This window comes from Pelecanus crispus, chromosome 3 (assembly GCF_030463565.1).
Source record: "Pelecanus crispus isolate bPelCri1 chromosome 3, bPelCri1.pri, whole genome shotgun sequence".
Classification (NCBI taxonomy): domain Eukaryota; kingdom Metazoa; phylum Chordata; class Aves; order Pelecaniformes; family Pelecanidae; genus Pelecanus; species Pelecanus crispus.
Window position 1 is genome coordinate 36,765,334 of NC_134645.1, and position 26,503 is coordinate 36,791,836.

At 45.5% G+C, this 26,503-nt stretch overlaps 3 protein-coding genes across 3 annotated transcripts; 2 read left to right on the forward strand and 1 right to left on the reverse strand.

The window, feature by feature from the left end:
- Positions 1–1,096: 1,096 nt before the first annotated feature.
- Positions 1,097–6,294, reverse strand: TATDN3 (TatD DNase domain containing 3). The gene is given in 11 exon segments (XM_075707501.1): positions 1,097–1,247; positions 1,607–1,687; positions 2,888–3,000; positions 3,216–3,271; positions 3,675–3,784; positions 4,901–4,963; positions 5,611–5,695; positions 5,892–5,965; positions 6,058–6,090; positions 6,164–6,234; positions 6,237–6,294. Coding segments are annotated over 11 exon segments (888 nt in total). The 3' UTR covers positions 1,097–1,103.
- Positions 6,295–6,317: 23 nt separating this feature from the next.
- On the forward strand, positions 6,318–17,728 carry NSL1 (NSL1 component of MIS12 kinetochore complex). Its single transcript, XM_075706980.1, has 6 exons — positions 6,318–6,530; positions 7,242–7,326; positions 11,359–11,489; positions 14,035–14,089; positions 16,161–16,228; positions 16,869–17,728. The coding sequence occupies exons 1-6, from the start codon at positions 6,318–6,320 to the stop codon at positions 17,145–17,147; spliced, it is 831 nt and encodes a 276-aa protein (XP_075563095.1). The 3' UTR covers positions 17,148–17,728.
- A 4,622-nt stretch (positions 17,729–22,350) lies between these two features.
- On the forward strand, positions 22,351–26,067 carry BATF3 (basic leucine zipper ATF-like transcription factor 3). The gene is made up of 3 exons (XM_075708332.1): positions 22,351–22,653; positions 23,351–23,455; positions 25,882–26,067. The coding sequence occupies exons 1-3, from the start codon at positions 22,351–22,353 to the stop codon at positions 26,065–26,067; spliced, it is 594 nt and encodes a 197-aa protein (XP_075564447.1).
- The last annotated feature ends 436 nt before the right edge of the window (positions 26,068–26,503 follow it).

Here is a 26,503-nt window from a genome sequence, read left to right on the forward strand (position 1 = left end):
CATGATTTTGTACCTGAGGTGGTCAAGGACTAAGTTAATGCTTGTGTATTTTCTTCACTGAGCTAGTAAAAATCCCCCTAGGGAGACAAAGCCGAGTGGCTTTGTGCTTCCCTAGTGGCCCTCAGAACAACTGAGTGTCATGTATAACTCACCTTGTTCATTGCTGGTTTATAGTCAGCAAAATTTTGATCAGTATTTCAACAGGCCCACATCTACACAGGTGCTGTGAGGGAGCACAAGATTCAGTTTTTAGGACACCGGCCAAGGTAGCAGAATCCACAGCAGACAGGTACCTCCAAGATCTCACAAAATTGGGCTTGTCTCCCTTTCAAATCCCATTATCTCCCAATACTGAGCAGTCAGAAGAGTAAGTCCTTGAAATAAGACCAAACCCAGGCTTTTCCTTGCAGTATGATTCAAAAAATAAAACATAAAAAAAAAAAAAAAATCAAAGCAAATCTTTAAAATAGCTAAGATCTGAGCAACTGTTAAGTTACTGCATACAAGGGAAAAGGAGAGGAATAGAAGGGCTAGAATTCTTTCCTTCCAACTGTATTTTGAAGGAAATCAGAGGTGTAGCTTCTGCACCACTCACAGCGCCCCGTTAACACAACATACAGAGAATGTCTATGTGGCTGGGTTTTTTTAATGGCTCAGAAACGGATGTGCAGTCTGCAAGTCCTAATGGGAGCTTTCGTATCACAAGTGGGCCCACAACCATGTGACTTTCAGTCAGCAGAAATTAAGGAGGGGTACATTAAGCCCTGCACTTTAGCCATCTCCCAGACTAGGAGCAGCTGAGCAAGGAGTCTGAGAAACTAAACTGACAATTTTATGGTGCTCTTCTTTACAAAGTATTCATTCAGAGACACTAGGGATGTAAATGAACAATCTGTCTTTATCGCATCTAAGAGAGAACAATGGTGCATACCAAAGGTCTTTGAGAAATTCCCTATATTCATCCTATGCATCTATATAACACTCTGCTCACTTCTTGAACTTTCCAACCACAAAGCTCCACTTTAAGACAAGATGCATGTTGGTTTTATTAATGACACCATAAATAATAGCTTTTGCAGTATCATGTATTTCAGTTTCTGAATCTATATCCGAAGAAAGTTCCGAAGTTTGGGGAATACTTTCAGTGCATTCTGTGTAGTCACTTCTATAACTTCTTCAACTGGAACTCCTTTAATTTTGGCAATATATTCTGCAGCAATGTAAATATTTTTTGGTTCATTTCTCACCTGAAAACAAACAAACAAACAAACAGTGTTTGTTTTACCCAGACCAAATTACAGATCCTTACACATCACAGGTGTTTCAGATTCAGTACTTCCCGACACAACTTCAGTCACATTGCGGCATGTGTGCCAGAGAAATTACATGTATCTATTCTTCTTGGATTATTTTCCCCTTTGCCCGTTCCTGGAATTTCTTCTCCTTTCCCAGCCTCAGGAACACTGACTTGTTCATCTCAAAACTTTCACTTGGCAACCTCTTTTGTCCCATGCTGACACTACTTCATTCTCCCGTGTCAGTAACTGACCTCCATAAGGTGGGCGTTCGGATATACATATGTAGAAGTCCGTCCCCCATCATTTACCTGTTTTTCAGGCCCCAGAGCAGGAGAGTCAGTTTCCAAGCACATACTTTCCAGAGGTAACAGTTTCACAAGCTTCTGCTTCTTGAAGAAAATAACACATATTAAACGCTTTATGCACTTAGACCTGTGGGAAAAAATGTATGAAGGGAGGATATCCTCTGCATTTAAAAGCAATGTCAAAAGACTTTGGTGCCACTGTCTGCAGTTTATCAACAATTTCAGAACGGAAGCAAGAATACAAGGAGCTGCTCAAGAATTCCCTTCAAATTAGTATTATCCTGTTTTCTAAATATCTTAAGTACTACTATCTAAACACTGAATCCATTGTTATTTATTACATCATGTAGTTATATTGCACAAAACTAGGACCCTAGAGTTGCCAATGCAATTTTAATTTGCTATCTTTCTGTATATATACTTGTGTACCTTTTTCCCACCCCTGCTTTTACCCTTCAACCCCAGTTTGCTTTCCTTTCTCCATGTTCCTAACCTCATCCCCATCTATACCCATCCCTCACACCCCCTCCACTTGAATCATGCCTTTTCCTTTCTTACATTTCCTGAGCTTATCACAGAAAGTGGTGATGGTGCAGGATGGAAACAGAATGCTACCCCAAAATAAGAAGTTAGCATAGCTTGTGGCAGCCCAGAGTAGATAGAAATTAAAAGAGCAGCCTCACCAAATCAAGGGCTGAACCTGACCAATGCCATCTTTAAGCAATTTAGCTGCTTCTTTGCTGGGCACACCTTGTGATAATCACAATTTGTCAAAGGTTTGTAACTTAGTAACTATGAGCAGATTTCCTTTTGAACAGAAAGTGCCATAGCACCGAGATAGAAACTAGTCCTTTTCCACGTGTCATGTCCCTACTCTAAAACAGTACAGTGACAGAAGCTTCCAAAGAAGAGTTCACCAGAAATGACATTAAAATGAGGAAAAAAAAAATGCCTATTTTCTTAACCCTTGTTTCTCAGGAATAGCTGAACTGTTTTAGCCAAAATTCCCTCCCAAAAGTCTAGCTAAGGCAAAATCCCCAGGTACAAATTTAGCCAACGTAAAAACGTGCAATGCTATAAGCAAATGAAACTTCTGTTGAGAAGCGTCAGGTGACAGCAACCATACGCGAGTACTGCTAGTCCCACTTCAAACTGTACACTTAAAACCCAAGCATATTCTTGAGCCACACAGTGAAAACATTTATGTTTGCCATCATGATAAGCTGTCAGCTATTACCTGCAATCCCCAAGCACCAAGAAGGAGCAAACCCCTTTAAACATTACCTGTTCACTCCTTATAATGGAAGGAGGAATGGAGAAGAAGTATCCAGCTTTCACCCCTTCCATCGCTACAGATGGCTTCCCGTCAAATGCATGGAGCAACACCTTTGTAGCACCTCAGAGGAAAGAAGCAAACCAAATCATTAGCAGTGTTTACAGAAGGTCTGTGATGTCAGCTTCCAATGGGACCTCAGTCCCATAAAGAATGAATACAGAACCTCTGCACAATTCCTCCCAAGTTTCATGTACACAAACTGATGTGAGGACATGGCACAACTGAAGAAATTCTGTTGACAAAAACCATGACAGAGAAAATCCATTAGAAACATACCTTGTTCCTTTAAGAGATTAATGGTTGGTCTTCCAGCTGACCGGGAATGAACATTTCTGCACAGCAAGGAGAGGCCTGGCATTAGGAAATTCAGCAAAATACTTTTATTTTTTGTAAACACAAACTAACTAACAGCAGCTTGGGAAGAAAATAATTAATCTGTATTACACCTTTTATCAGGAAAAAAACCCTAGAGATGTATATATGAATCATTTTAACTACAGTGAAGATATAGCAACAACATAGCAAGGACAGGACACAGAAGACCACTGTGTTCAAGTGCAAACATAGGGAAAATTCTATAATTAAATCTCAAACTGGAAACTGACAGGACTCTAATGCCAGTTTAATCCACATAAGAAAAGTTCTATGGGCTCTTAGTAACTATAAATCCTGGGAAATATTTCTACATGTTACTGAGACCTGACAAATTCTCCTACTAGTATAAACAAAACCTACAAAGGCAAATCCAGTCTTCTTGCTAACTCAATCTGCTTGATCAAAACCTGTCTTTGTCCTTCCTTCTGTTCATCCGTGCTGGCAAATCTGGGAGTGAAATCTAGTCCAACCTACAGTACAAGAAGAGAAGTGAAAAAATTTTACAGACCTAATGCTTGACTAAACCACAATACCATATATAAAGGCAAAAAATGCTTCAAAACCTCAAGGCATTTCAAAAATATATATACTAGAGACTGCAATTAAAATGAGCTCAACTGTAGCTTAGCTCAGAAAAGAATCCATTTTCAACCATAAGCTTTTCAACTATGAAAGCATTTCGGGGTAGACAGCTATTAACAAGTGTATTTAACATTTTAATCTGTAACTGGTCTTCTGGGGCTTTATATTCTATTGAATATTATTTCAGATTAAATCTCAAATCTGGATCTCCAATACAAGTAAAATTTCTGACCTGAACCTGTAGCTTTAGTCCTATCTCTAGCAAAAATTACCCACTAATTCTACATTTTTTTTAATTTTAAATTTTGCCTGAGCACATTTAAGTTTATCAAAGCAGCCCCATTCACAGTTACACCAACCAAAGTCCCTGACATACAGTACAAGTACAACATGACAAGTTTAGCTACAAAGCTCTGCCAATAACTGCTTTTTCTGCAGCCAGTGCAGAACCAGCAGTAAGTCCCTCCAGTACCAACACACAAAAGAGGCAGACTCTACCCTAAAGCTTTCAAGCCTCAATTAGTTTATAAACAAATGTAAGACAGGAGACAACACATGGATACAGACAGATGAGGGATCACAAGAAAAAAGGACTGTACAAGTTGGTAAGATGTACTGAAATCATAGCTTAGCCTAACTTTGTCGGGGAAGAAAGCAAGAAGGATCTGAATGAGGCTAACAATGTCACTTGACATTTCACTGTGCCAGAGAATAGGTCAAAAGACATTCAGGTATAAGATCATATAGCATAATTACGCGATCCTTCCTACTGAATCCACCAGCCATTTATTTCCTAATAATTATAACAAAGGAAAAGAAGGAATCAGGCAAATCTATGCAAGAAAGCACATTAAGAGAATTACAAATCAGACTTAGCGCTTGTTCAGACTGATAGCAATACTTATTGCATACACAAAACCAAGTATTCACTAAGTTTTTGCAATTCTGGTGACAGATGCTGCCAAAGTCATAGACATTTAAACAAGTTATGGAAGTCTACTTACTTCTCCGATCCCCACCAATTTATCTTTGTAGAGTTCTATAAGCGGCAATGCAGCATCCAGATCCTGCAAGAACAAATTAAAGATGCGACCCTCGCTGCCCTTACAAGGTGGAAGGGGTATGAACTCAGCATTATGATTAAATATGAGCTTCCTTCAGTGTTCTTAACTTCTGTACCTTAAAACTTGCTGTAACTGTGAGTTGTGCAGTCACACAGATTTTAGAAACCTGCAGGATTCCCCTTCTTTACTTAATGACCCTTCATTTCAAGTTATCTTTCCACAGGAGGAGAAAAGGTAATAAAAAGCCTGGTAACATTAAAAGGCTGCAGACAGCTCTTCGAGTTTTTCAGGCTAAAGGCACAAATAGTCATTTTCGACTTCCCATACTAACAAAGGGACATCTGCAAACACATGCGTGTGCTGTTCACTGTAAGCAAAGCACTCACTTGGGATCTGTAAAACTGTTTCACTGCAGTAATATGGCCAGATGACTCCAGTGAACAATTGTGCTTTAGGACTAACAGAGACAAATGGATGTCCTAAGAGACCCTGGGACTTGGTCCGCTGAGTCTTCTGTATTACAGAAGCACAGAAAAATCACTGGGCAGACCTGAAGCTGAATCACGCAGCATCCTAAGCATCCCATCATCTGCCCTGAGCAGTCCCAGCAGTATTTTATAGCTATGTTAGTCTAATTCACCTCGTTTTACCTTCAAAGTAACACTGCGCTGCTCCTCCGGAGAAACCTCTTGAAGCGGGTGAACTCCCAGGCACGGCAAAACAAACCCTGGGAATCTAGACACGGAGTAGATATCAGCAGTGTGAGACACCACAGAGAAAGCGAGTTTAAAGTCAAAACGAATGGCCGGCCTGACCAAGAAGAGGGCAGCGCGGCCCCCGTCAGCTCCCACGCCGCCAGTCGCTCCCGCCAAGGCGCGGACCCCGCGGCCGGGACACGGGCGGGGCCCGGGCCGCCCCGCCGGCCTCGCACCTCTCCGACAGCGCCACGACGCTCCGGAACTCCCCCGCCTGCTCCGACACCACCACCAGCGCCGACACCGCCGCCTGAGGCAGACAGAAACCCCCGCCCCGCTCAGGCCGGGCCGGGCGCTGGGGCCGGGGAGGAGCGGGGAGAGGGTCACTGCCGGCCGCCTCACCTGCTCCGCCGCCCGCACCACGGCCGCCACGTCCTGCAAGAGACACGCACCGCCTTAGCGCCGGGGCCGCGCCGCCGCCGCCGCCGCCCGCCCCTCTGCGCCTCACCGTCTGGAAGGAGGGCGCGGCGAGGTGGCAGTGGCAGTCCACCGGCCCCAGCCCCGCCACCGCCGCCATGCCGCGCCGGGGGCTGAGGGGAAGGGGTGGGGAGGCGGCGGGTTCTGCTTCCGGGCCGGCATTTTCCCTGCGTCCGAGGCGGGAAATGGCGGCGCGCCCGGCGCCACCGTTGCCGCCGCCGCCGCCGCGGGAGGAGGCGGGCCCGGGCCCGTCGCTCAGCCCGGCCGCCGCTGGCCAGCGGGACCCGCGGGTGCGGTGCTGCTCGCGGCGCAGCCTGGGCGAGGTGATGGCGATCTGCGCGCCCTTCGTGCGGGCCCTGGCCCAGGGGCAGCCGGGCGGACCCGCCGCTGCGGGAGACGCGCTCTGGGTGAGGCTGAGGGGGGAGCGGGGAGCGGGGCGCGGGGGGGGCCCGGCGCTGCTGGGTGGCGTCGCTGAGCGCTTGTGGCCGCCCCTGCCAGGGGCCCGGCACAGAGCTGAGGTGCCCCGTGGCGTCAGCCCTCAGCCTGGCGCCTTTCTGTAGCTGTTTCCCCCGAGGTGGCCAACCCTGGCAGGGTGGTGAGGCAAGGAGGGGCCTCTCCAGCCGCAGATGTTGCGTACCTGTGCCTGAAGGACTGGTCTTTTCTCCTAAGTAGCGATAGCACGAGAGGAAATGGGCTCAAGCTGCGCCAGGGGACGTTTAGATTGGATATTAGGAAACATTTCTTCGCAAAAGGGTAGTCAAGCATTGGAACAGGCTGCCCAGAGAGGTGGTGGAGTCACCGTCCCTGGAAGTGTTCAAGATATGGGCAGACGTGGCACTCTGGGACATGGTTTAGTGGACATGGTGGTGTTGGGTTGATGATTGGACTGATGATCTTAGAGATCCTTTCCAACCCTAATGATTCCTAGTTTTACTTTCATTAAAAATAATCCAGCCACCAAGCCAGGAAACATGAAATTGCTACTCTACCCTTAATTGGTTTAGTGGTGGACTTGGTAGTGTTAGGTTAATGGTTGGACTGGATGATCTTAAAGGTCTTTTCCAACCTAAATGATTCTGTGATTCTCAAGCTCTCCCATGTCTTTGCAGAACTTCGAAACGGCGGTGCGGGAGAACGTTACCATCAATGGGCAGCCCTGGGAGGTGACTTCAGATGACTCCAGCCTGCAGAGTGGTATGCGTTGGTTTCCATTAATTTCCTGCTGGGTGGTTTTGGTTTGGTTTCTGCATGTGGTATTTTTAATTGGGCAGTTTTTCCCCCAGCTGTCTGTGGCGGTAAGCAGGCTCATGGAGCAGATAAGTTCAAACTCCATCTCAGATGTGCCTGTGTAAAGATCTGAAGTGCTGCATTGCAGGAGCATGATTCTTGGAGAGCAGTTCATAAATGAAGAGTAACCAAGACATGTAGGGACCTGTGTCTGAGAGAAAAGGGAAGCGGAAAGTTCTTTATCTGAAGGACCATTGCTTGTTTGACACTTCTGACAAGGTCCTTATAGATCTTGAGGAACAAGTTCCAACTATCACTAGTATGGTGCCTACCTAACTTAAAGGATCGGCTCTTGACTACTAGAGGAAAGTAGCGTAGAGACTCCCAAAGTATCTGATATTAACATGAGAAAAATAAAGGTTTAATTAAGTTTAATGGTAGCTGTCTTGCTGGAAAGTCTACAGCAAACTTTTAGAAAGTTGGTATTTCAAAGCAAGATTTGTCATTTGGGAGGTTAGGAAAGAGCACGTTCTATTTCACCAGCTTCTCTTATCAGAATGAAGGGAGTGCACAACATTTAATGGAACAGGATAAGGTCGTCTGTTTTTAAAGCTGGAACACATCAACAGAATCCAAGTCCGGAGGCTTCCCGCCCTCTCTGGGCAGTCAGTTTCTGTGTTTGACTGCCCTGATAGTGAAAATTTTCTTTCCTGTGGCCTGTTGGAATTTCCTTTACTGTAACATGCCTGTTGCCTCTCATCCTTTTGCTGGCCACCTCTGAGAAGAGCCTGCCTCTGGCCTCTCTAGAACCACCCTTTAGGTAGCTGAGGGTAGCAGTTAAATTACCCCCTAGCATTCTCTTTTCCAGGCTGAACAAACCCAGCTCCCTCAGCTGCTTCTCATACATCATGTACTCCAGACACCAACCCTCTTGGCATTCTTCCATTGGAATTGCTCCAGTACTCAATGACACAATCTCCCAGAGCATCCAAGCTAGGATGTTGTGGTCTAGGTAGGTGAGAATCCTGCTGGATCATTGAGCTCGAGCATAGAGTTTAATGGTTTATAGTTTTACCTCAGGGCTGATTACAAGCAGAGTTCCTCAGGTGTCTATTCTGGGCCCCATTCTGTTTAATGTCTTCATCCATGACCTGGAGGAGGTCGTGGAAGGTGCCTTCACCCAATTTGTAGCTGACATCAACCAGGGTGACATGCAGTGAATACGCTCAAGGGCAGGCCCATTCAGGGGAATGTAAACAGGCTGGAGAAATGCATCTATGGGAATCTCATGAAATTCAACAAGGACAAAAAGCAAAGCCCTAAATCTGGGAAGGGGTATCCCCCTGCAGGGCTACAGGATGAAAAGGACCTCAGGGTCCTGGCGGGCTAAACCTGAGCCAGCCTAGTGTATTGTGTTAACAGGAGTGTAGTCAGTAGATCCAAGGAAGTGATTATTTGCCTTTACTCTGCACTTACTAGAACACATCTGGAGTAGTGCACTCAGTTTTGGACTCCCCAGTATAGGGAAATTGTTGATAAACTGGAGTGAGTTCATCAGAGGCTGCCAGGATGGCCAGGGGACTGGTGCACTTGCCCTATGAGTTGAGATGGAAGGAACTGGGCTTGTTTAGCCCAGAAAAGACAAGCCAGCCTTCCAGTACCTGCAAGGAGGTTACTGAGAATATGGAGCCAGGCTATTGATTGAAGTGCACAGAGGCAAGGGTCGTAAATTAAAAGGTGAGGTTCTGACTTGATGTAAGGAAGTAATAATTCACTGTTAGGATAACTGAGCATTGGAAAAGGTTGCCCAGAGAGCTTGTGTAGTCTCCAGCCCTGGAGGCTTCCAAGGACCAACTGGATGAAAGTCCTGAGCAACCTGGTTTGAACTGGGTGTTGACCCTGCTGTGAGCAGGAGGCTTGGGTCAAGAGAGACCTGCTGAGGGCCCTTCCAGCCTGAGTGATTTTGTGCTAGGGACATTGGCCAAGATCTCTTCCTCTCAAGAGACCCTAGTAGTATGTCTGTTGCTACTATTTAATATACAAATTAAGTATATGCTTATAATTATTGCTATGTAGTCATATATATGTAATATATACAACATTTTTATAATTACTGTCTTTGAATAATAGTGGTGGAGATTCTTGGTAGTCTGGTGTCCAAAGAAAATTTAAGTGCGATTCATTTGCTCACCTGTCTTAGTGTTAGATGTTCTTTGCCTGTAACCTGATGCTTTTTACAGTGGCACAAAGCCAAAAATACAGGTATATTGAACTGGCTATGGAGAAAGAGCTCCTTGAACTGTTTTTTGATAGGAAGTTTCTGCAGTTGTAGTTCTAGACTGATAAAACTACAAAATCAAAAATGCACTGGTCTCATGATGCAAAACCTGAACTGATTCAGGCTCACTTAACTAATTCCCGTTTGTTAACAAATTTGTAAGAGGACTTTCTTAACAGGAAAGCTTTGTCCGGTCGAATGTTATTTTCAGTAAGTTAGCCTTTGTCTGTATGAGTCTAACTGTATGCCAGCTGAGATACTGTCATCTTCCTACAGCTGGCATAAAGCAGGTGTAAGGTCTCTATTGTGCTTTTTAATTAGGCATAAATTTACTCATTTGCCTATCTCTGATCCGGTTTGAATCACCAAGTGATCTGGCATTTTGTGCCTTTGGTGTTTACATTGACCAGTGGCTCAAGTCTTTCCTCTCTGTACTTAAATGATTTCATGGTAATCCTAAACTAAACAAACAAAACAAACCCACAAACTATTAAAACTTTGGTTTTGCCTGAGGCTTACAATCACCTGATTCTGCACAGATTGACCAAGAGAGGGTGCTCAAAATCCATTCTTTACCAGTAGATTGAAAACATTGCATGGCTTGCAAGTTGTACTCAAGACCTTAGTGGGGACAGTGAATTTAAATGCTAAGGAGTTTGCAAAATTAAATTTAAAAAAAATAGAAAAACAAGGCTGTTGTCAACATTTCAAATCTCCACCACGGGAGAAAAGTTAGAGGAGTGTGCAGATGGAAAAATATAGAAATATGCACTACCTTTCAGTTACACACAGTTAGGGTGTAAGATTGAGTGGTTAACTCTGTTTTTGTCTATAACTCTTCAGTTTTTATAGTTTGTAATGATTACGTGTGATGTCAGGACAGTGCAGGCATTTACTAAATTTTGAAACCAATTTTAAAATACTGTCAAGCTTTTAAAATTGGTAAGTTTAATTGCAATCCTGAAGAAGCTGAGTACCTGTAGTGTAGGGTAGCAGTAGTCAAAACACCTCAATCAAGAGCTGAAAATACGTTCTAGGTATTTAGTCTAATCTTATAATTGGAAAAGCAGGCTATGAAAGTTAGCTCCTACCAGATACAGTCTCTTGGGCCTCAGATGTTGAAAGCAGACAGGTTTTGATTTTTTACAAGCTCCATATGACTAGTAATTACAGATGTCCGAGGAACAATGTTTCATTAAGGTGGCATTGTATATTGTCAAAAATGTGTAGATTAATTTTAAAATTAAACTGCATATTTCTCCTCTATATGATATAATATTAGTTAGGCTTCAAATTATTGTTTGGACAGTTGGTGTTTGTTTAATGCTTGTAAATTAAACAGATAAACCATTTTTCTTGCTGCATCTTGCATTGTTTTTCTTCAGTTGAAAAACAAATTATCTCCAAAGATAACTACTTCTTTGTGAGATTTTCTTTATAGATTCAGAGTGCATAGAGAAAAATACGTTTTTGTTTTTTCCCCAGATCGTTCCCTGCTTCCCCCATTCTCACCAGCTTGCTCACTCCAAAAGTAACTGGTCAACATCAAGTTGTGCACCTTACAATGAAATCCAAGACAGATATCTTTATCTTCATTGATAATAATGCATGTTTTCTTATTTCAGATCTAAAGCTGTCTCTTTCCTTATAACTTTGTCTCAAATAAAAAAAAAAAGGTAGAATTCCTACAATAACTTTGTGTGTTTGTAATTTAAATTTAGGTTCCAGTATCAAAATTCTTGAAGATCAATTTGATGAGCTAATAGTAGAGACATCAACAAAGCGTAAGCAGTGGCCTAAAAAGATACTGATACATGCTGTCCAAACCATGAAAGCGGAGCAAGAGATGTTGGTGAGTAACCTAAGATTTTCAGAAAACCTTTGTGTATAGTAGCTGCTGACCATGAGTAACTTGAAGAAATCAGTCATCAAGTGTTGACCTTTAAGTTTCTTCCCGTAGTTGCTTTTGATTCTTTGTCATATAATGAAATTGTTTCTTTGTATTAATTTGTTCTTCAGTAAAATGAGGGTTACTACGAAGTGGTGTGACTGAGTGAATTGGGCCTGTGGCACAGTTCAGCAAGTTGCTTAAGCAGATTGCTTCAACATGATGACTCACGATTTACAAGGCAGCATACACTTATTTATCTTGTCAAATCCAGGTTTCTGAAATCCTTGGCTGAAGGCTGGTTGGAGTACTAAATGTTATGATACATACAGATATTATCATGTGCAGTATATGACTTTTTAAAAGATGTCTGTGTTTTCCTAAGCACTTTTGTTGAGCTAATGACTACATTGAGTAAGTATTTTCAGTAAAGAAAGGGGAAAAAAAAAAGTAATGTGGATTAATGAATAGGTGCAGTAATTTCTCTGGGTTTTTGACTCTGAGTGTAAAGTAATTACTGGCATTAAACAACCCAGTCGTGTCTTTAGTTGCTAAATTTCTTTCCTGCAGTTACGTTAGGCCTGCCTTTTGCTTACCTGCTGATTAATTAGGAGTCAGTTTTCTATGGAAAAAAAGAGGACAAGAGGCAATGGGCACAAATGGAAATGCAGGAAATTCCATTTAACCATTTAAAAATAAAAATAAAAAAGTACTCTGAGGGTAGTCAAACACTGGCAGAGGTTGCCCAGCAAGACTGTGGAGTCTCCATCCTTGGAGATACTCAAAACCTGATGGATGAGGCCCTGAGCAACCTGTTCTAGTTGGCCCTGCTTTCAGTGGGGGTTGGACTAGACCGTCTTTAGAGGCCCTTTCCAACCTCAGCTATTCTATGATTTTATACTAAAGAAGACAGGAATTTTTTTTTTTTTTAGAAAGTCATTTAAGAGCCTGCACTGCATTTCTGAGGACTAAAATTGACAAAAGTAACTAACTCTCTAGGTTAGCCAGGCATAGATGATTTACAGTAAGTAAAAGTGCATGGGTATATATTTGTCTTAAATCTGAGATATTTTCTAACATATATTGCCTGTTGCGATCTCTCTGTTTTGTCAATATATCAAGTATGTAAAACAAACAAAAAATGAACTAAAATAAAATATGCTATTGCATAACACCAAGATTTAACAAAGCCTTTTAATCTTTCTGCAAAACAAAAACTATGTTCCACCTAAGTCCCGAAGTGGATTAGTTATTTAGAATGCCTTTCACGCTACCTTTTTTCTGTTGCTGACCTCTTCAAATTTTACACCACCACCACTAGATGATTATTTTAATTAAAGTGTCTGCAAAATATAGAAAGTTTTTGTTTATCTCTGTAAATGAAGTGGCTTTTTTTTCCATCTCGGCTGCTTCTGCGAAGGTACTAGTGGTTTCTCTGCTTTTGGTTGAGGAATTTTTATGGGTTTTTTTGATCCTAGCTGCTCCTGTGATGCATGTTTTCTGAGGCTTAAAGAGCAGCTATGAAGACACAGTAATTAACTGCAGTTTACCTGGAGAGAACTTCTCATTGAGTGTGGTGATCTCCCTATAATTGCCAAAGCAAGAGATCGTCCTGTAGGTTTTCAGTCAATACGTTCTGTTATGTTTGAGGATAATGCAAGCAGTGTTTGTTCTTCTGCTTGGAGCAGTGTAAACTTGCTAAGAAGATATGAAAAATTTGCTCTGGTAGAACTACAGGGAGGAATAACTAACTTCTCCTACTTGTTTTTGGTTGAAGAAGGTTGAGGGACAGCTCCTGAAGTGGAGAAAAATACTAATTTGCAGATGATATAAGTTACATTCCCATGTCTTTGCTTTGTTTCCTTCTTCCCCAGTAGTTACTTCGAATTCCACCTTTAATATAACTAAATATTAGTTGTGTTCATTATTTATTATTAGTTAACTTCACGTCACGATTAACTGCTGTCAAGGCACAAGACTCACAGTAGGACCAAAGAGCCAGAGAGCCTGGTCTGTGCAGGAGTGTTTTTATTCATGCATAAGTGATTGCAGGGCTAGAATGTAGTCATTTAAATAGTATTCTTTTTCTTAGCTTTTTGTCTTAATGTACCCTTTGTTCAAGTTTGCTCCTCTGTGAAAGCGTACTGTTTTTGTGAATGGCTCCTTAGAAGCCAGAGCAGCTCTTTTTCCTCATTTGTGCAGCAGGTGGCGATGCTTCTTCCAAAATGCCTGGATTTCAGTTTAGTTCTTATGCTTTAATAATTATAATTCTACAAACTAAAGCAGATTTTGGACATGTGTTTGCAGTGAACTTAACTGTGTTAACCAGAACACTATTTCCAGTAACTGAGTATCTATAAACTGTACCTCTAATACATTCTCTATCTAAATAATTCTACCACCATCTTCTTGTATTAGCCTCTCTCCAATGTTCTGACTGCTATGTTTACATGAGATATCTATTAAACCAAGAGGGTATTTCAGAATTTTTCTTGTTTTGAATACGCAGAAGCTCTACCAGCCTTTGGTAACACCAGAAGAGATAAGATCACAGCCTTCTCAAGGTAAAGATTTCACGGGGAGGGCAACTGTGGAGGAAACCCTGCCTACCTTACTGGCTAGCTGTAAATGTTTAAGAAGCTTTAAACTTGTTTAAAATTATCAACTGTTTAAACAGTTAACTAAAATAGCTAGAAGTTTGTCATAACTGAATGTATTGCTGCACCAGTTTGTTGTACTCATTTCTCTTCTTCCAAGTGCTGTCTGCTGTTGGGCACTGTACTTAGAGGCAAAAGCTGGCCGCTGTGTGGGTATTGGCTAGAAATTGTGGCAGAGCTACCCTCCATAGGTTTTCTTACTTCTTTCCTTCACCACTGGTGGAGGCCAGATGGGGAACTAGATGGATCGCTGACATTATAGTTTGACTGTTCTTGTGTTCCTTTCACATGAATACTAGAAATGCTTCAGTCTCTCTTCCTAATCAGTCAGTTTCTTCAGGGAATTGAAAGCAGTTGTGTAGTACTCAGTGAAGGCAGTGTCCGCTCTCCTAACTTGCAAAGTAGGCATCAAATTTTATCCTGCCTGTGTCATTTGTAAGGGTCGATGAAGAAACAAAACGGCAAACAACGTCTTAAGTTTGCTACATGCTTTTGAAAGATTCCTTATACAAACTCCTTGGAACAAGGTGGTGTATTTTGCAATTGGTGATTGGGATGTGCTTTTTTGATGCTGGCCTTAAGAAATTGAAAGTTTTGTCTTGCCTGTTCTTAACTATTGAAAAAAACAATGGAATTTACCAATGCTGTTCTAAGTTGAAAAGCGTGGTTCCAGAACCCTCACTATGGATTACTGCACATGATGTAAAGCTGGTGTAGCAAGCAGTGGTGTTAAAGTTTGGGAAGCTGAGCTTAATCTCCCAGTTCTCACCCTGCTGATCTGACTTCACTCTAGGCATCATTTCCTCTTTGTAAACAGGAGACATTGCTTCCAGAAATGCCAGCCTGTGCAGCAAAGCAGCTAACAGGAGCAGTAAAGAGCGTCACTTCGTAGCTGGGTTTCTTTTGGTTTCTGGTGTCCAGATCTATGCTTTTCTGATGTGAATTAACTAATTCTTGGAAGTTAGTAACAGCTTGCACTATGGTATTGCCTTTTTAGGTTTGGTAACAGCAAAATCCTAGCCAAGATAGCATAGAGTTTGTGCTGAATTTAGTATTATGTAGTCTTTGGGGAGTTTATGTATCCCAGTTTAGCACGTACAGTGGCCAGAAACCAAAGATGTTTAGATTACTCAATACCTTTCATTTCCTTTTTTCATTTCCCTATGTTTTGGAAAGCCTTGAACACTGAGGAATATAATGCTGTCCATGTCAAGCTGAACTCCTGCAGGCAAATTTCATTTAACTGTATGTCAGTCTTTCTGTGTAACTGGAATAATCTAAGTAATTATTTTTACTTTTACTTAACTCCTTCCTTGCCATTTCATAGGGTCACCAGTCTTCTAATCCCAATACTCTACTGTAAGAATGTTTCACTATGGATATACCCTTCTTTTAGAGACTGTCCATTCATAAGGCCTCTGTGACATGTTTAAAGAGGCTGCTGGTGGACTGGTTTTCCTTCCGTTTTAGCATCTGTGTTCGTACATGGATTATGCGTTCCTAAACCATGTCTGATTCCCCCCCGCCCCCACCTTAAAATTAGTTTCATTCATCTCATTTTCTCCACGGTTGTGTTTATTCTCCTTTTGTGCATTTTTATCAAATGTAATATGAGCTGGAAAGGATTGAAAACATACTTTTTTTTTTTTCTTTATACCTGTTCTCTTCCTTGATGTCAAATACTGTCTTTGTGTCTCATGTTTTGTATAAGCTGTAGGTTTTCTAGTGAAGAACTTTGTGGCTTGCTATAGTTGAGACTGCTAGACATTACTACATTTTGAGTGATAAAGAGTAATAATAGTAAGATAAAACATACAAGCTGTTGTCCTCTGCTATAATGAAAGGGATGTGTTGTCGGTTTAAGTTTTATACAGGGACTCTACTGCTTTTTTGTCTGATTTCTGGGAAGTCGATAGCAAGTATTGGGGGGAGGGAGTTACGTTTCAGAAGTTTATTTGGGCTTTATGTTTTTCTGTAGATGCTTACATCGCAGATCTGAAACAGGTGACAGAAATGGCATCCAAACAGCTCAGTGGAGCAATGAAGGTGAGATCTTTGTGTGCTCCAAGCGGATATTTTTTTATTATCTTCATCTGATAATATGCCACGGAACAGGAGTTCTAACTCATCTTGCTTATAGTTTTGTACAAAAAAAGCCTGCATGTATGCTTCTGAAGCAAGTACATCTTTAGGTTTGGACTGCTGAAGTTGTATCTGTAAAGCATTCCCCCCTCACATGGTAGTAAGGAAGATCACCCTGTGGCTATAGGAAATATTTTTACAGAGATTTTAGAACCTGCAGCATCTGAAAAACAAAACATCTTTTGAAGACCTGTACAGCTTCATACAGCATGTGACATTTATTATTTCGGTACCAGCTTAGAAATGAACTGTGGTGTTCCTCTGATACTTACTCAGCTTAGAGATGTAATGAAGGAATACTTAAACTTGGCATACTCTTTGCATGGCTTCTGAGTGCAGACCCTTGTCACTATTAGGCTGGTAGCCCTGAGTTCCCAACCTTCACCTGCCATGCTGAGGATCATCTCTGCAGACACAGAAGCTTTTGTGCCTGTCAGAATCTAATTAACATATTTCATTCATTGTAACCATTACTTTTCCTGTGGAACTTGAGTAACCATTACATTTTCCATGTAACTTGAGATACTTGGGTTTGTTTTTGCAGTCTCTCCCAGTGCTAATAGAAAGAGCAGAAGGTTTTTCCCAAGCGTTAACTTGGCAACCAACCTTGGAACTCTGCAAGCTGCGGCAAGAAGTCTTTGCTGGTTGCAAGGCGAAGGAGGAAAATAATGTCCAAAATTTCATATCACCGGGAGAAGTCACACCAACAGATGCTGATACCAGTAAAAATCATTGTGTTTTGCTAAAAAGAAAAAAAGCTCCAGATTCACCAGAAAGAAGACGCTACCCACTTCGACGGAGGAAGATTGCTCTCAGCACATGAATTTCTCATTTGGTATTTTCAGACTGGAATCTCAGTTGTACTCTTGTTCAGTGTGCTCAGTCTTTTTTCTTAAAACTGTCTCCCCTCTAATTCAGTGCTATACATAGGAGCTTCCTTAATTATTTAGTCTTTGATCCTTTTAAATATTTCTATTTTTACTGTCACATTGATGGTATATGAAAGCCTACGCGTACCGGTAGCATCCGATATCCAGCAAGTATATTTGCTGATTAACTCTCATTCTTTGCTCTTCTATTACAGCATTTAGCTTGAGTCCTCATGCTTCTCAGAGTTTGAGCACATGCTTTATGTATGTGGGCAGTCTTTTAGTAAACCACTAAGTGTTCATTTACATTAAGCATGTCTCTAAAGAGGTTGGAGAATGTCTAGTTCTCCTAATGGACCTTAATTTATTACTGAGTCAGGTGGCTATTTTTTTAATAAATAAATTAAAAAGAAATTCACACTGGAGCATATTGAAAACAGCAGTTTTGATATGATGTTACAGTTTTTAGAAAATCCACACACAAATGTGATGTTGGCCCCTGCTATTCCACCTTTTCCTGAATTTAGGTCAGCTGGGCTTATTTACAGTCACGTTTGTTTAAACATGGATTTTTAGTAATTGCATGTATTTACTTGCAGTGTGCTCTTCTGAACAAGGATTCGACCATCTGCATCTTACCATCTGATATTTCATTTCATGTAATCCATTTATGCAGTCTGGGGGTTTCCTGGACAGTATTTCTACACATTACAGGATCTTGACTTGGGTCATGTATGCATTTGTGATGTTTGAGTAAACTTTAAAGATCAGTACAGGCTACCAGTAAATAGTATTAAGTTGAGCTAGCTTACTTTTTTTTTTTATTTACACATCAGTACCTAGACAATTGCACAGTAGTACTGAATTGAGCATTGTGCCTTAACCATTCATAACTTTTGCTGGTTTCTGATTGCATGTGCTTGCACTAAATTCTCACATCTAATACGTAACATATTTCTCACACAGTAAATGGAGGGTGTTTTTAGAAGCTTTATTAATGAAATGTACTGTGGTAAGAAGATAGGTCCAACTTAACGTCTAAGACTGAAAATTTTCAAGAAAACGTGACAGATTTTAGCATAATTTATTTTGTAAAGGTGAGCATCTATACTAAGACTTTGTATATTCAATCATATGTAAATATTTTTTTCCTGTTGCTCTTGTATATACAAATCTGTGTTTTTATACAAAGTAAATTACACCAATTAAGGAAGATCAAAGTTTCAGATAATGATGTCACTTCTGGTCCTGGAATAGATGGTGACTGAACAGTGAGTGTACTTCAGAAGACATCTGTGTCAAATTTTGGCTCGAGTAACTGAAGTAGTTCCATTTACCGCCTTTGAACGCACAACTGTTATTAATCTCGGGGCTACAAAGCATCTAATGTAGGAGAGGACAGGATGTGAGAGGGACTGGAGCTGCGAAGCTGTGGAACATGTGACTAGGACGGGTTTTCACACAGCAACTTGCTATTCTAGTGGCTTTGAGTACATGTGCTCTGTGTTGCGTTGAAAATCTCTGCCATGATTTTCTTCACCAAGATCCACAAATACTCTTTAATCTGAGTGTTCCTAGACTAAGAAGAGCCCTGCAAGATTTTTGCATGGCTACCATTATAGTATTTGGACATTTTCTGTGTTAATAGGAAGATCCCCTGCTATTCTCTGCGAATAATGATAGGTAAGTACAGAAAATAGCTAGGAGTAGGCACATCTCTTTGAAGAGGTCCCATCAAAAATGGCCAAGGTAGGACAAATGCTTTAAGAAATAAGGAAGGAGAGCGATGTGGATTAAGACTTAATAAGCAAATTAATGAATTCACCCTCTAGTGCACATTAGTGTTAAGAGGTTGCAGGATAGTTGGGCTGCACAGGATTTGAAGCAGGTGGGAATGGATGCCGTGGGCTAGGCATGCCCTGGGCTAGGGCAGTCAGGCCTTGTTCCGTGGGCCTTTTTCTGTGGCCTTTGTTTCAACTGCAGCTGGGTGGGAAAAAAAAAACCAAATGCATCTGGAAATGCTGGCCAAAGAAAGAGTGTAAAGAAGGATAAAAAAACCAAGATTCCAAGTGCAGCACATATACCGTGAATTTACAAATCTCCGATGGCCGCTTTTGGCCAAGCGGTAATGGAAGGTGTCGGAGGACGTCCCTTTAAATGGAAGCTCTGTGATGAGCTAAACTCAACACTTGAATGTTCAGCTGTTTTTCAAATGATTATTAAAAATTTCTACAGCAAGTGATGTCTGCAAGTAGCTGCGCCTGGGATCTGTTCTTCCCACTGGCAGAAATACATACATATATACACACACACACACACACACTTCACTTTATCCCATTCCTGTAGCCTTTTGTCCTTGAGTTAACTTTTCATAGAAATCGGCAGTGTTGTGCAAGACAAGTGTCTAATCAGGCTTCTACTGAAATGTCACAACCTCCAAACTTCTTACTTTTAACTTGGGGTGAATTGGTATTGCATCAGGAAATGTCTGGTAGTTTTTCTTTTTATAGCCTTTGAATTTTGTAAGACGGCTTAATGGTGATGGGTGCTTGGGAACATTTGCAAACCAAGTTGGAATTTCTTGGCTTTTTTTGGGTGAGATGGAACATCTCACTGTTTGTTAGCGTGCACTGTCAGTGATGTGCTTATCGCTTGTGAGGGTGGGCCATCCCTACCTAAGGAAAACTCACAAATTGGAGCGGTGTCCACGCACACTTTTGCTGTGTGTAGTTTCTGAACAAAGGGGATTCCAAACAGCGTGCAGGGGAGCTCCTCTTCCAGAAATCTTCACAGAGACACCGACGTCTGGAAGCTCAGGCGCACTGCTGCTCTGAAACCCAGTTCCGATACGTGCCGTTCTTCAGAAGAGCTGTGCTGTGCTAAGCTGCATTCAGCAACTCTAGTCTTTATGTGTGTAGGCTGCTTCAGTGCAGACAAAAATCACTGATAAACTGTCATTATAAAATGTAAACTCAGCTGACTAGACGGGTTTCTGGGCTTGTTTTCTCTCCTGCATAGAAACGCTCTGCCTTTACTGCTGCATTACCTGGAATTACTGTGTAGGCATTTCTATAGATGTACCAGAGATAGCTTTAATACTAAGCAGAAATTTGCTCCCACAAGCAAATTTTGACTTTTCATTTCCTTTGCCACTTTGAACAAGAGCAGACTGTATTCAGGCTCAAGGGGATCATCCCTTGACTTCTCCCATACTTGTGGGATTCTGGAAATCTTACCCTACAGCTGCCGGGAGTTATTCAATGAAGTAGATATTATTTATTCAATACTAATAAACTCTTGGTAAGCTGCTCAGGATGCTGTTCGATAGGCTGCTTGTGCAGTTAGCCGTTAAGGGCAGCATTGCTCCTGGAACAGCACGAGAGCTTGATGTGGCGACAAAGTCCCTCTGTGGAAGCGGGCTTTTTATTCCCACAGATCGCTCTGAAGGGCTGGTGAGGTATTTTGTCCACATGGTTCATAGATGTTATTGCAAGAGAATAGACCTGTTCCCTGAGCCTCCGAAAACACCAGCTTCTAAGTGCTATTGATTTCAACTCTGCTTAAGCTACGAAGGCAGCAAGGAGCGTAGTGCTCTCTTTTCAAGCCACTGTCCCAACTAAGTCTCTGCTCATGCCTGTGTTTCTGCTTCTTCCTTTTCCTTAACTGCATGACGTGTAGTTAATGCAAGATCGGACTGTTTCAAAGGAGCGGTTGTGAGCAATTCACCCGCTCGTCGCTCACCACCTGGCAGCTAGGGCTGCCTTCCAGGAGGTGTTGGTTTGGATCCCCTCAGCTGGGGATCGGCACTGAACCCACACCTGCTGCCTCCATCAGCACCCCCTTGGTGGGCATCCTGGTGTCGGCGAGCTGGATGACGGAGGAAGGGAGAAGCAAGACTGCTTTTAAAGAAACCAGGGGGCTGGGAACATCCTGTAAGAGCCTACCAGGAAACCTGTGACAGAGCGCAGACCTCGGTTTGACTCTTGGACTCCCGGGCAGGGTGGTTCTCTCACCTTCAGCATGAACTGTTAGCCCCATCTTCCTGAAAGGATAGTCTGTATTTACTCAGCTTGCAAACTTTGTAACCTCATCTTCAAGCTGGATGACTCAAACTTCTGGGAAAAAAAGAAAAATAGGGAAGTATCTGATTCATTAAGACACCTGGGGCTTTATGACTGATTGCTCTGCAGTTTGGGGGCACTTAACCCTGCTTGCGTGGCCATGCTTTTGCCCCCGTGAGTTGAGCGCAGCCAGAAGCGCACGTTAGTTACCACATACAGATGCATCTACGGTAGAGCAAGGGTGGTGCTGAAGTACCTGTCGGCGCAAACACCTTCCTCCCCTTCAGAGCAGAGGGCCAAGATAACGGTTCAATTAAAATGCAAGGAAAGCGTTTGGAGGGGTGAAAGAAACAGCGTTCAGTCTGTTAAAATACCCTCGACGGAACAGTCGAACAGGTTTTTGCCTGCAGCAACCGTGTTTTCAGCAGCCCTTGCCTGGCTTCGCCTTTACAAGAAGCCGGCGGCATTTCCTCGTTATTTAAAGGAACAGGGCGAGTAGCGAAAGTGAAAATCGCGTTATCCCAGCCCCGATGCCGTGTCCTCACGCCCGTGACCCCTGGCTCCGCCGGCCGTCGCTTCGCCGGAGCTCACGCCGCTTTTGAAAGCCGATGTCGCAGAAGCGCGGCGGGCAGGAGCGGCCGGGGGTGAGCCGGCTTTGGGCGGGGGGCGCCGCGGGAGGCCGGGGCCGGCTCCCGGGGGCAGCCTGGCCTCCCCGCCGGGCCGCCGGCAGCGGGGCTGGGGAGAGGAGAAGCAGCGGGCCGGTCGTGGCTGCAGGCGAGAGCAGGGGTCGGGCCGCCCGCAGCGGCGCCGGGCCCAGCCGGCCCCCGGGGCTGGGGCTCTCCGGGGGGTTTTCAGGCAGCGCCTGCCCGGCAGCGCCGTGCCCCGGGGGTGCGGGCTTTCCCCCGGCTCCCCGCGGCTGAGCACAGCCCGCGGTCCCGGGGCGCGGCGACCTTGCCTTGCCCGCCCTTGCCGGCGCGGGGCGGCGGGGACGGGACACGCTCAGATGCGGGGCGGCCGGCCCGGGGTGGGGGGGTCCGGGCGGTCCCGGGGGCTCCGGCTTCCCCGGGCGCGGCGCGGCCGCCGCCATGTGACGGCCATGCGGGCGGCGGGGCGGCCCGGAGCGGGGCGGCCCGGCGGGGCTCCTGCGGCAGGGCGGCGGCTCCGCCCCCGGGCCGAGGGGTGCCAGGTGCCGGGGCGGCCCGGGGCGGCGCGTCCCCTGCCCCGCCCCGGCCCGCCTGCCCCGCCGTCCCCTCCCTCCCCTCCCTTCCCACCCCCCGCGGGCCGGGGGAGCCCAGCGGCCCCGAGCGCGGCGGCCCGGGGCGGCTCCGCAGCCGGCGGGATGTCGTGCCCCGTCCCGGCGGCGGCGGGGGGCAGCGCGGCGGCCGAGGGCAGCCAGCAGGTAGGGCCGGGCGGAGGGGCTCGGCGCTGCGGGCGGAGGGGCTCGGCGCTGCGGGCGGGCACATGGGGCTGAGTCACGCCGGGCAGCGCCGTGTCGGGGCTGCCCGCTCCCCCCGGGCGTCGGCCCTGCCCTGGCCGGGAGGCGGCTGCGGGTGCCGGTCCTTGCAGGTGGGAGAGCGGGCGAACCGCTGGCGCTGCGCGGAAAGCTCCCTGCCGCCGCCGCACGCCGCGGTCAGCGGCTTCTCCCCCGCCGCCCGCCCGCCCGCGGCGGGGAGGGCAGCGGGAGCCCGGCCTTCCTCCCCGCCGCTCGCACCTCCGCCTCCTCGCCCGGGCTGGGGCAGGGCAGGTGCAAAGTGCTGCCCGTGGGGCAGAGCGGGAGCGCGGGTCCCCGCCGTGGGCGACGGGGGTGCGAGTCCCCATCAGCGGTGCAGCGAGCGCCGGCGGGGCTCTGCGGCATCATCCGTGCCCCGGGCGCCTCTGCCGGCTTCCACCCCCCCGGCCTCGGGCCCACCTGTGCGGCGGGCCCGGGGGGGTGCGCTGCCCTTCGCAGGCGCCGTGCCGTCTGCGGGAGGCCGGGGTTCGGCGCTGTGAAATGGGGCGCGTGTGCTCGGGCTCGGCAACCCGAAATATGCCTGGCTTCGGGAGTCTCCGTGTGCCCCTTAAAAACCAGTGAGATGTTTCTGGCTTATGTTTTCCAGAGTCACGAAGAAGATGACAGGAAGGTAAGGAGGAGAGAAAAAAATCGAGTTGCTGCACAGAGGAGCCGGAAGAAGCAAACTCAGAAAGCAGATAAACTTCACGAGGTGAATGAGTACTTGATGTTTTGCTGGCACAGCTCGGGTACCGAGTGCGGGACTTTACAATAAATGGGACTTCTTAAGCAGGCGTGGGCCTGTCTTCACGCTAATCCAGCTCAGAGGGCTGTGGGTGTGAGGCAGAGACACGCGTGCTGCAGGGTGCCCGGTCGGGAACTCCTGGACACCGATGCTCACGTCGGACGGTGCAGCTCTGCCATCGACGCTGCCAGGGAGAGAGAGACGTGGTCCTGCCCTCGCCTCGCCCTCCCTTGTTTGTTGTTCCCGTGACCACCCAGTGAACTGGATCACAGGGCTCCTCTGGGCTAAAACAAACCCATTTTCTTCTGGATTAGTGTTAAGCTTGTCACGTTCGCTATGGCAGTGGATGAATGCTTGCTGCCTTACGAGGGAGAAGGCGATGGAGGACGAGGGGACCGTGCTGCTTAGTGGCAGTGCTGGCTTAAGTCAATTCTAAACATGTGGTGTTGAGCCAGAAATACCCAGTTGAAAAGGCTTCTTAGGAACTTCAAAACCTCCAAGCGTGAGGGCTCGGTTCAGTTAGCTGTTATACTTGTATGCTCTGATAAATAACAGTGGGTGTTTCCAAAAAACCATGAAAGTAACCGATTCTTCCAGAAACTCTTAATACTTCTCAATATCACAATGTGGTGTAGTTTTCTCGTGTCAGTGCAAACGGTGGAGGACAGGAATCCCCTTTCTCTGGTTTTGGATGTTACCTCGCACAACAGTACTTCTGTTGTTACCAAGACTCTTGGGGTAAGTGTTAGTTCTGCTGCTGCAATTGTGGCTGAGTCAGTTGTTCAGCTCTGGAGGTTCAGCACAGGCTCTTTTCTTTCTCAGTGTGGAAGGATCTGCCAACAGTCAGCAGAGGCCAAGAGGGACTGTGTGGGGAGTTTTGGGTTTGGTTTTTCCCAGATCTCCTCTGAGTCAGCGCCTGAGAAAGCCAGGTGCAGGGTGCTTCTGGAAAGGGGTAACCCCTGGCTTTTGTGGAATCATTTCTGGGCCCTGCGCTGTCCTGCAGCCTCTCTGATGTTCCTCCTGGACTTGAGGATCTTCCTCGGGCTGGGAATCTTCATTCTCGGGCACACAGGTTTTCCCAGGTTCAGGCAGATCTGGTTGAATAGGCATTCACTCTTAGCAAGAACAATTTGATAGTCTCGTCCCTGAAAATGGGAGAGTAACTCTTACTCCAAAACCCAACCCCATGGAGTCTGGGGCAACAAGAGGTGAGCAGAGCGAGTCAGGGATGGACAATTTGGCTGGAGTTTGGCTACAATAATGTCTTAGGAGGACCGTGCCTGTTTTACTCTGTGGGTGAGAGTGGTGCGTGGTGGAAGGGTGTGAGGGAGGCCAAGGGGATCCAAACTTCTGCAGCAAAGGGCAGCAAAAGCAGTGCCAAGCTGCCCAGAGGAGCATTTCATGTGAGGCTCTCCCTCCTGCCTGACAAACAGCCCTTTTAAGGCATGTGTAGGCTTTGAAGTTTGCTCTGAACCTTTCCCAGGGCGGTGAGAATGAGTGGGTGAGTGTTGAGCCCCAGGCCAGCAGTGAGGTGCAGACACCTGCAGGTTTTCCGTGGGGTGGCTCTGAACCTCTAGCTCTCTTCTCTTTGGGATGAGAAGTCTTGACAGCAGGGGCACTTGAAACATGCAGTTATCAAAAAATGTGACAAATGAATCTCACATCTGTCACAGATGTATGGCTGTAGAGCATCTCAAAACTCCCCTGCAGTTAATAGCAGCTTATTCATTGCCAGAGAAGCCTCAGCTCAAAAGCAGCCTGGGTCAGGGATAACCAAGGCAGTGGTCAGGCCTTCTGGTGACAAAGTAGGGCTGGGAACAAGCTGGCATGATGCTCTCCTCCTCCTGCTCTTGAGTTCCTGGGCATCTGAGCAGGTGGCTACAAGCCCCAGCCGGGCTGGAGAAGAGTGGCTGGCACCGGGCGCGTTGTGCTGGGCGTGCATCTCAGCCAGCACCTGGGTAAATGGCCTTTCCCTGCGCTGGCCCGGGGCCAGCAATGCCAGGCACCAGGTTTTCCCAGCACCTGCCTGCGCTCCGTGCTTTCATTTTCTCTGCTCTGACGGTGCAGAGCTGCCCTGCTTGGCCCTTCCCAGCAGAGGTGGCCCAGGGCTGGAAGAGGCCACCACGGGGACGCGGCCACCTGGGGCTGCTGGGGACCCCCAAGGGCCAGCGGCACCTCCTGGTCTGCAGGGCCACAAAAGAGATCACAGTGTGGTCAGGGCACAGGTCGTAAAGCACGTTCCGGCACCCAGGCTGTGTTCCTTAGCATTTTGCACATTGTAATAAGAAACCACGCAGTTTTTCTAGTTACATGAATATACTCAAGGTGGAAGCACTGAAAGGAATGTTTTTACTACGAGTAGGCTTTTTTTTTGTTTGTTTCCCTCCTTCCAGGAATATGAGTCTCTTGAGCAAGAAAATACCTCCCTGAAAAGAGAAATCGGAAAGCTAACAGATGAAATGAAACACTTGAGTCAAGTGTTGAAGGATCATGAAAAGATCTGTCCACTATTGCACTGCACCATGAACTTTGTGACCGTACCAAGGCCCGATGCACTGGCCAGCTGCCTGCCAAGATGAGAGCTCTCCTTGATCGCCTTTAAATGTGATGTGTGAAAGTGCCATTAATGGGAGATTTGAAGAACTGCCTACTTATGGCACAGGTCTTCCACTGAAGAGGGCTGGACTTGACCATGTTGAAGTGTTACAGTCTTCTGAATCTCGGGAAAACACCAGTATGGAAAAAAGACAATTCGAACTGCAGCTTCTTATTTGGTAGAACCTTCGAGCCATGGCTTTGCATTCAGAAATGTCCAAGTGCGGTGCAGCCCACCATTGCGTGATGGAATGTAGACAGGGAAAAGTATTAACCTTGGGCTGGGATACCTTTCTTCCACGTGTCCACTGCCAGTAACCCTTTGTCACTTGTCATCCATGTATATCACGTTCTGGCTGCTGGTTTTTTGTTTTTTGTTTTTTTTTTTTTTTCCTCTAAACAGGTTTGATTAATAAAAGC

Bases quoted from the DNA above. Each gene is read 5' to 3' on its own strand.
- NSL1 (XM_075706980.1), top strand. From the start codon at position 6,318: ATGGCGGCGCGCCCGGCGCCACCGTTGCCGCCGCCGCCGCCGCGGGAG. The intron at 6,531-7,241 runs GCGCTCTGGGTG...ATGTCTTTGCAG, and splicing joins GACCCGCCGCTGCGGGAGAC to AACTTCGAAACGGCGGTGCG. The intron at 11,490-14,034 runs GTGAGTAACCTA...TTGAATACGCAG, and splicing joins AAGCGGAGCAAGAGATGTTG to AAGCTCTACCAGCCTTTGGT.
- BATF3 (XM_075708332.1), top strand. From the start codon at position 22,351: ATGCGGGCGGCGGGGCGGCCCGGAGCGGGGCGGCCCGGCGGGGCTCCT. The intron at 22,654-23,350 runs GTAGGGCCGGGC...TATGTTTTCCAG, and splicing joins CGGCCGAGGGCAGCCAGCAG to AGTCACGAAGAAGATGACAG. The intron at 23,456-25,881 runs GTGAATGAGTAC...CCCTCCTTCCAG, and splicing joins AAGCAGATAAACTTCACGAG to GAATATGAGTCTCTTGAGCA.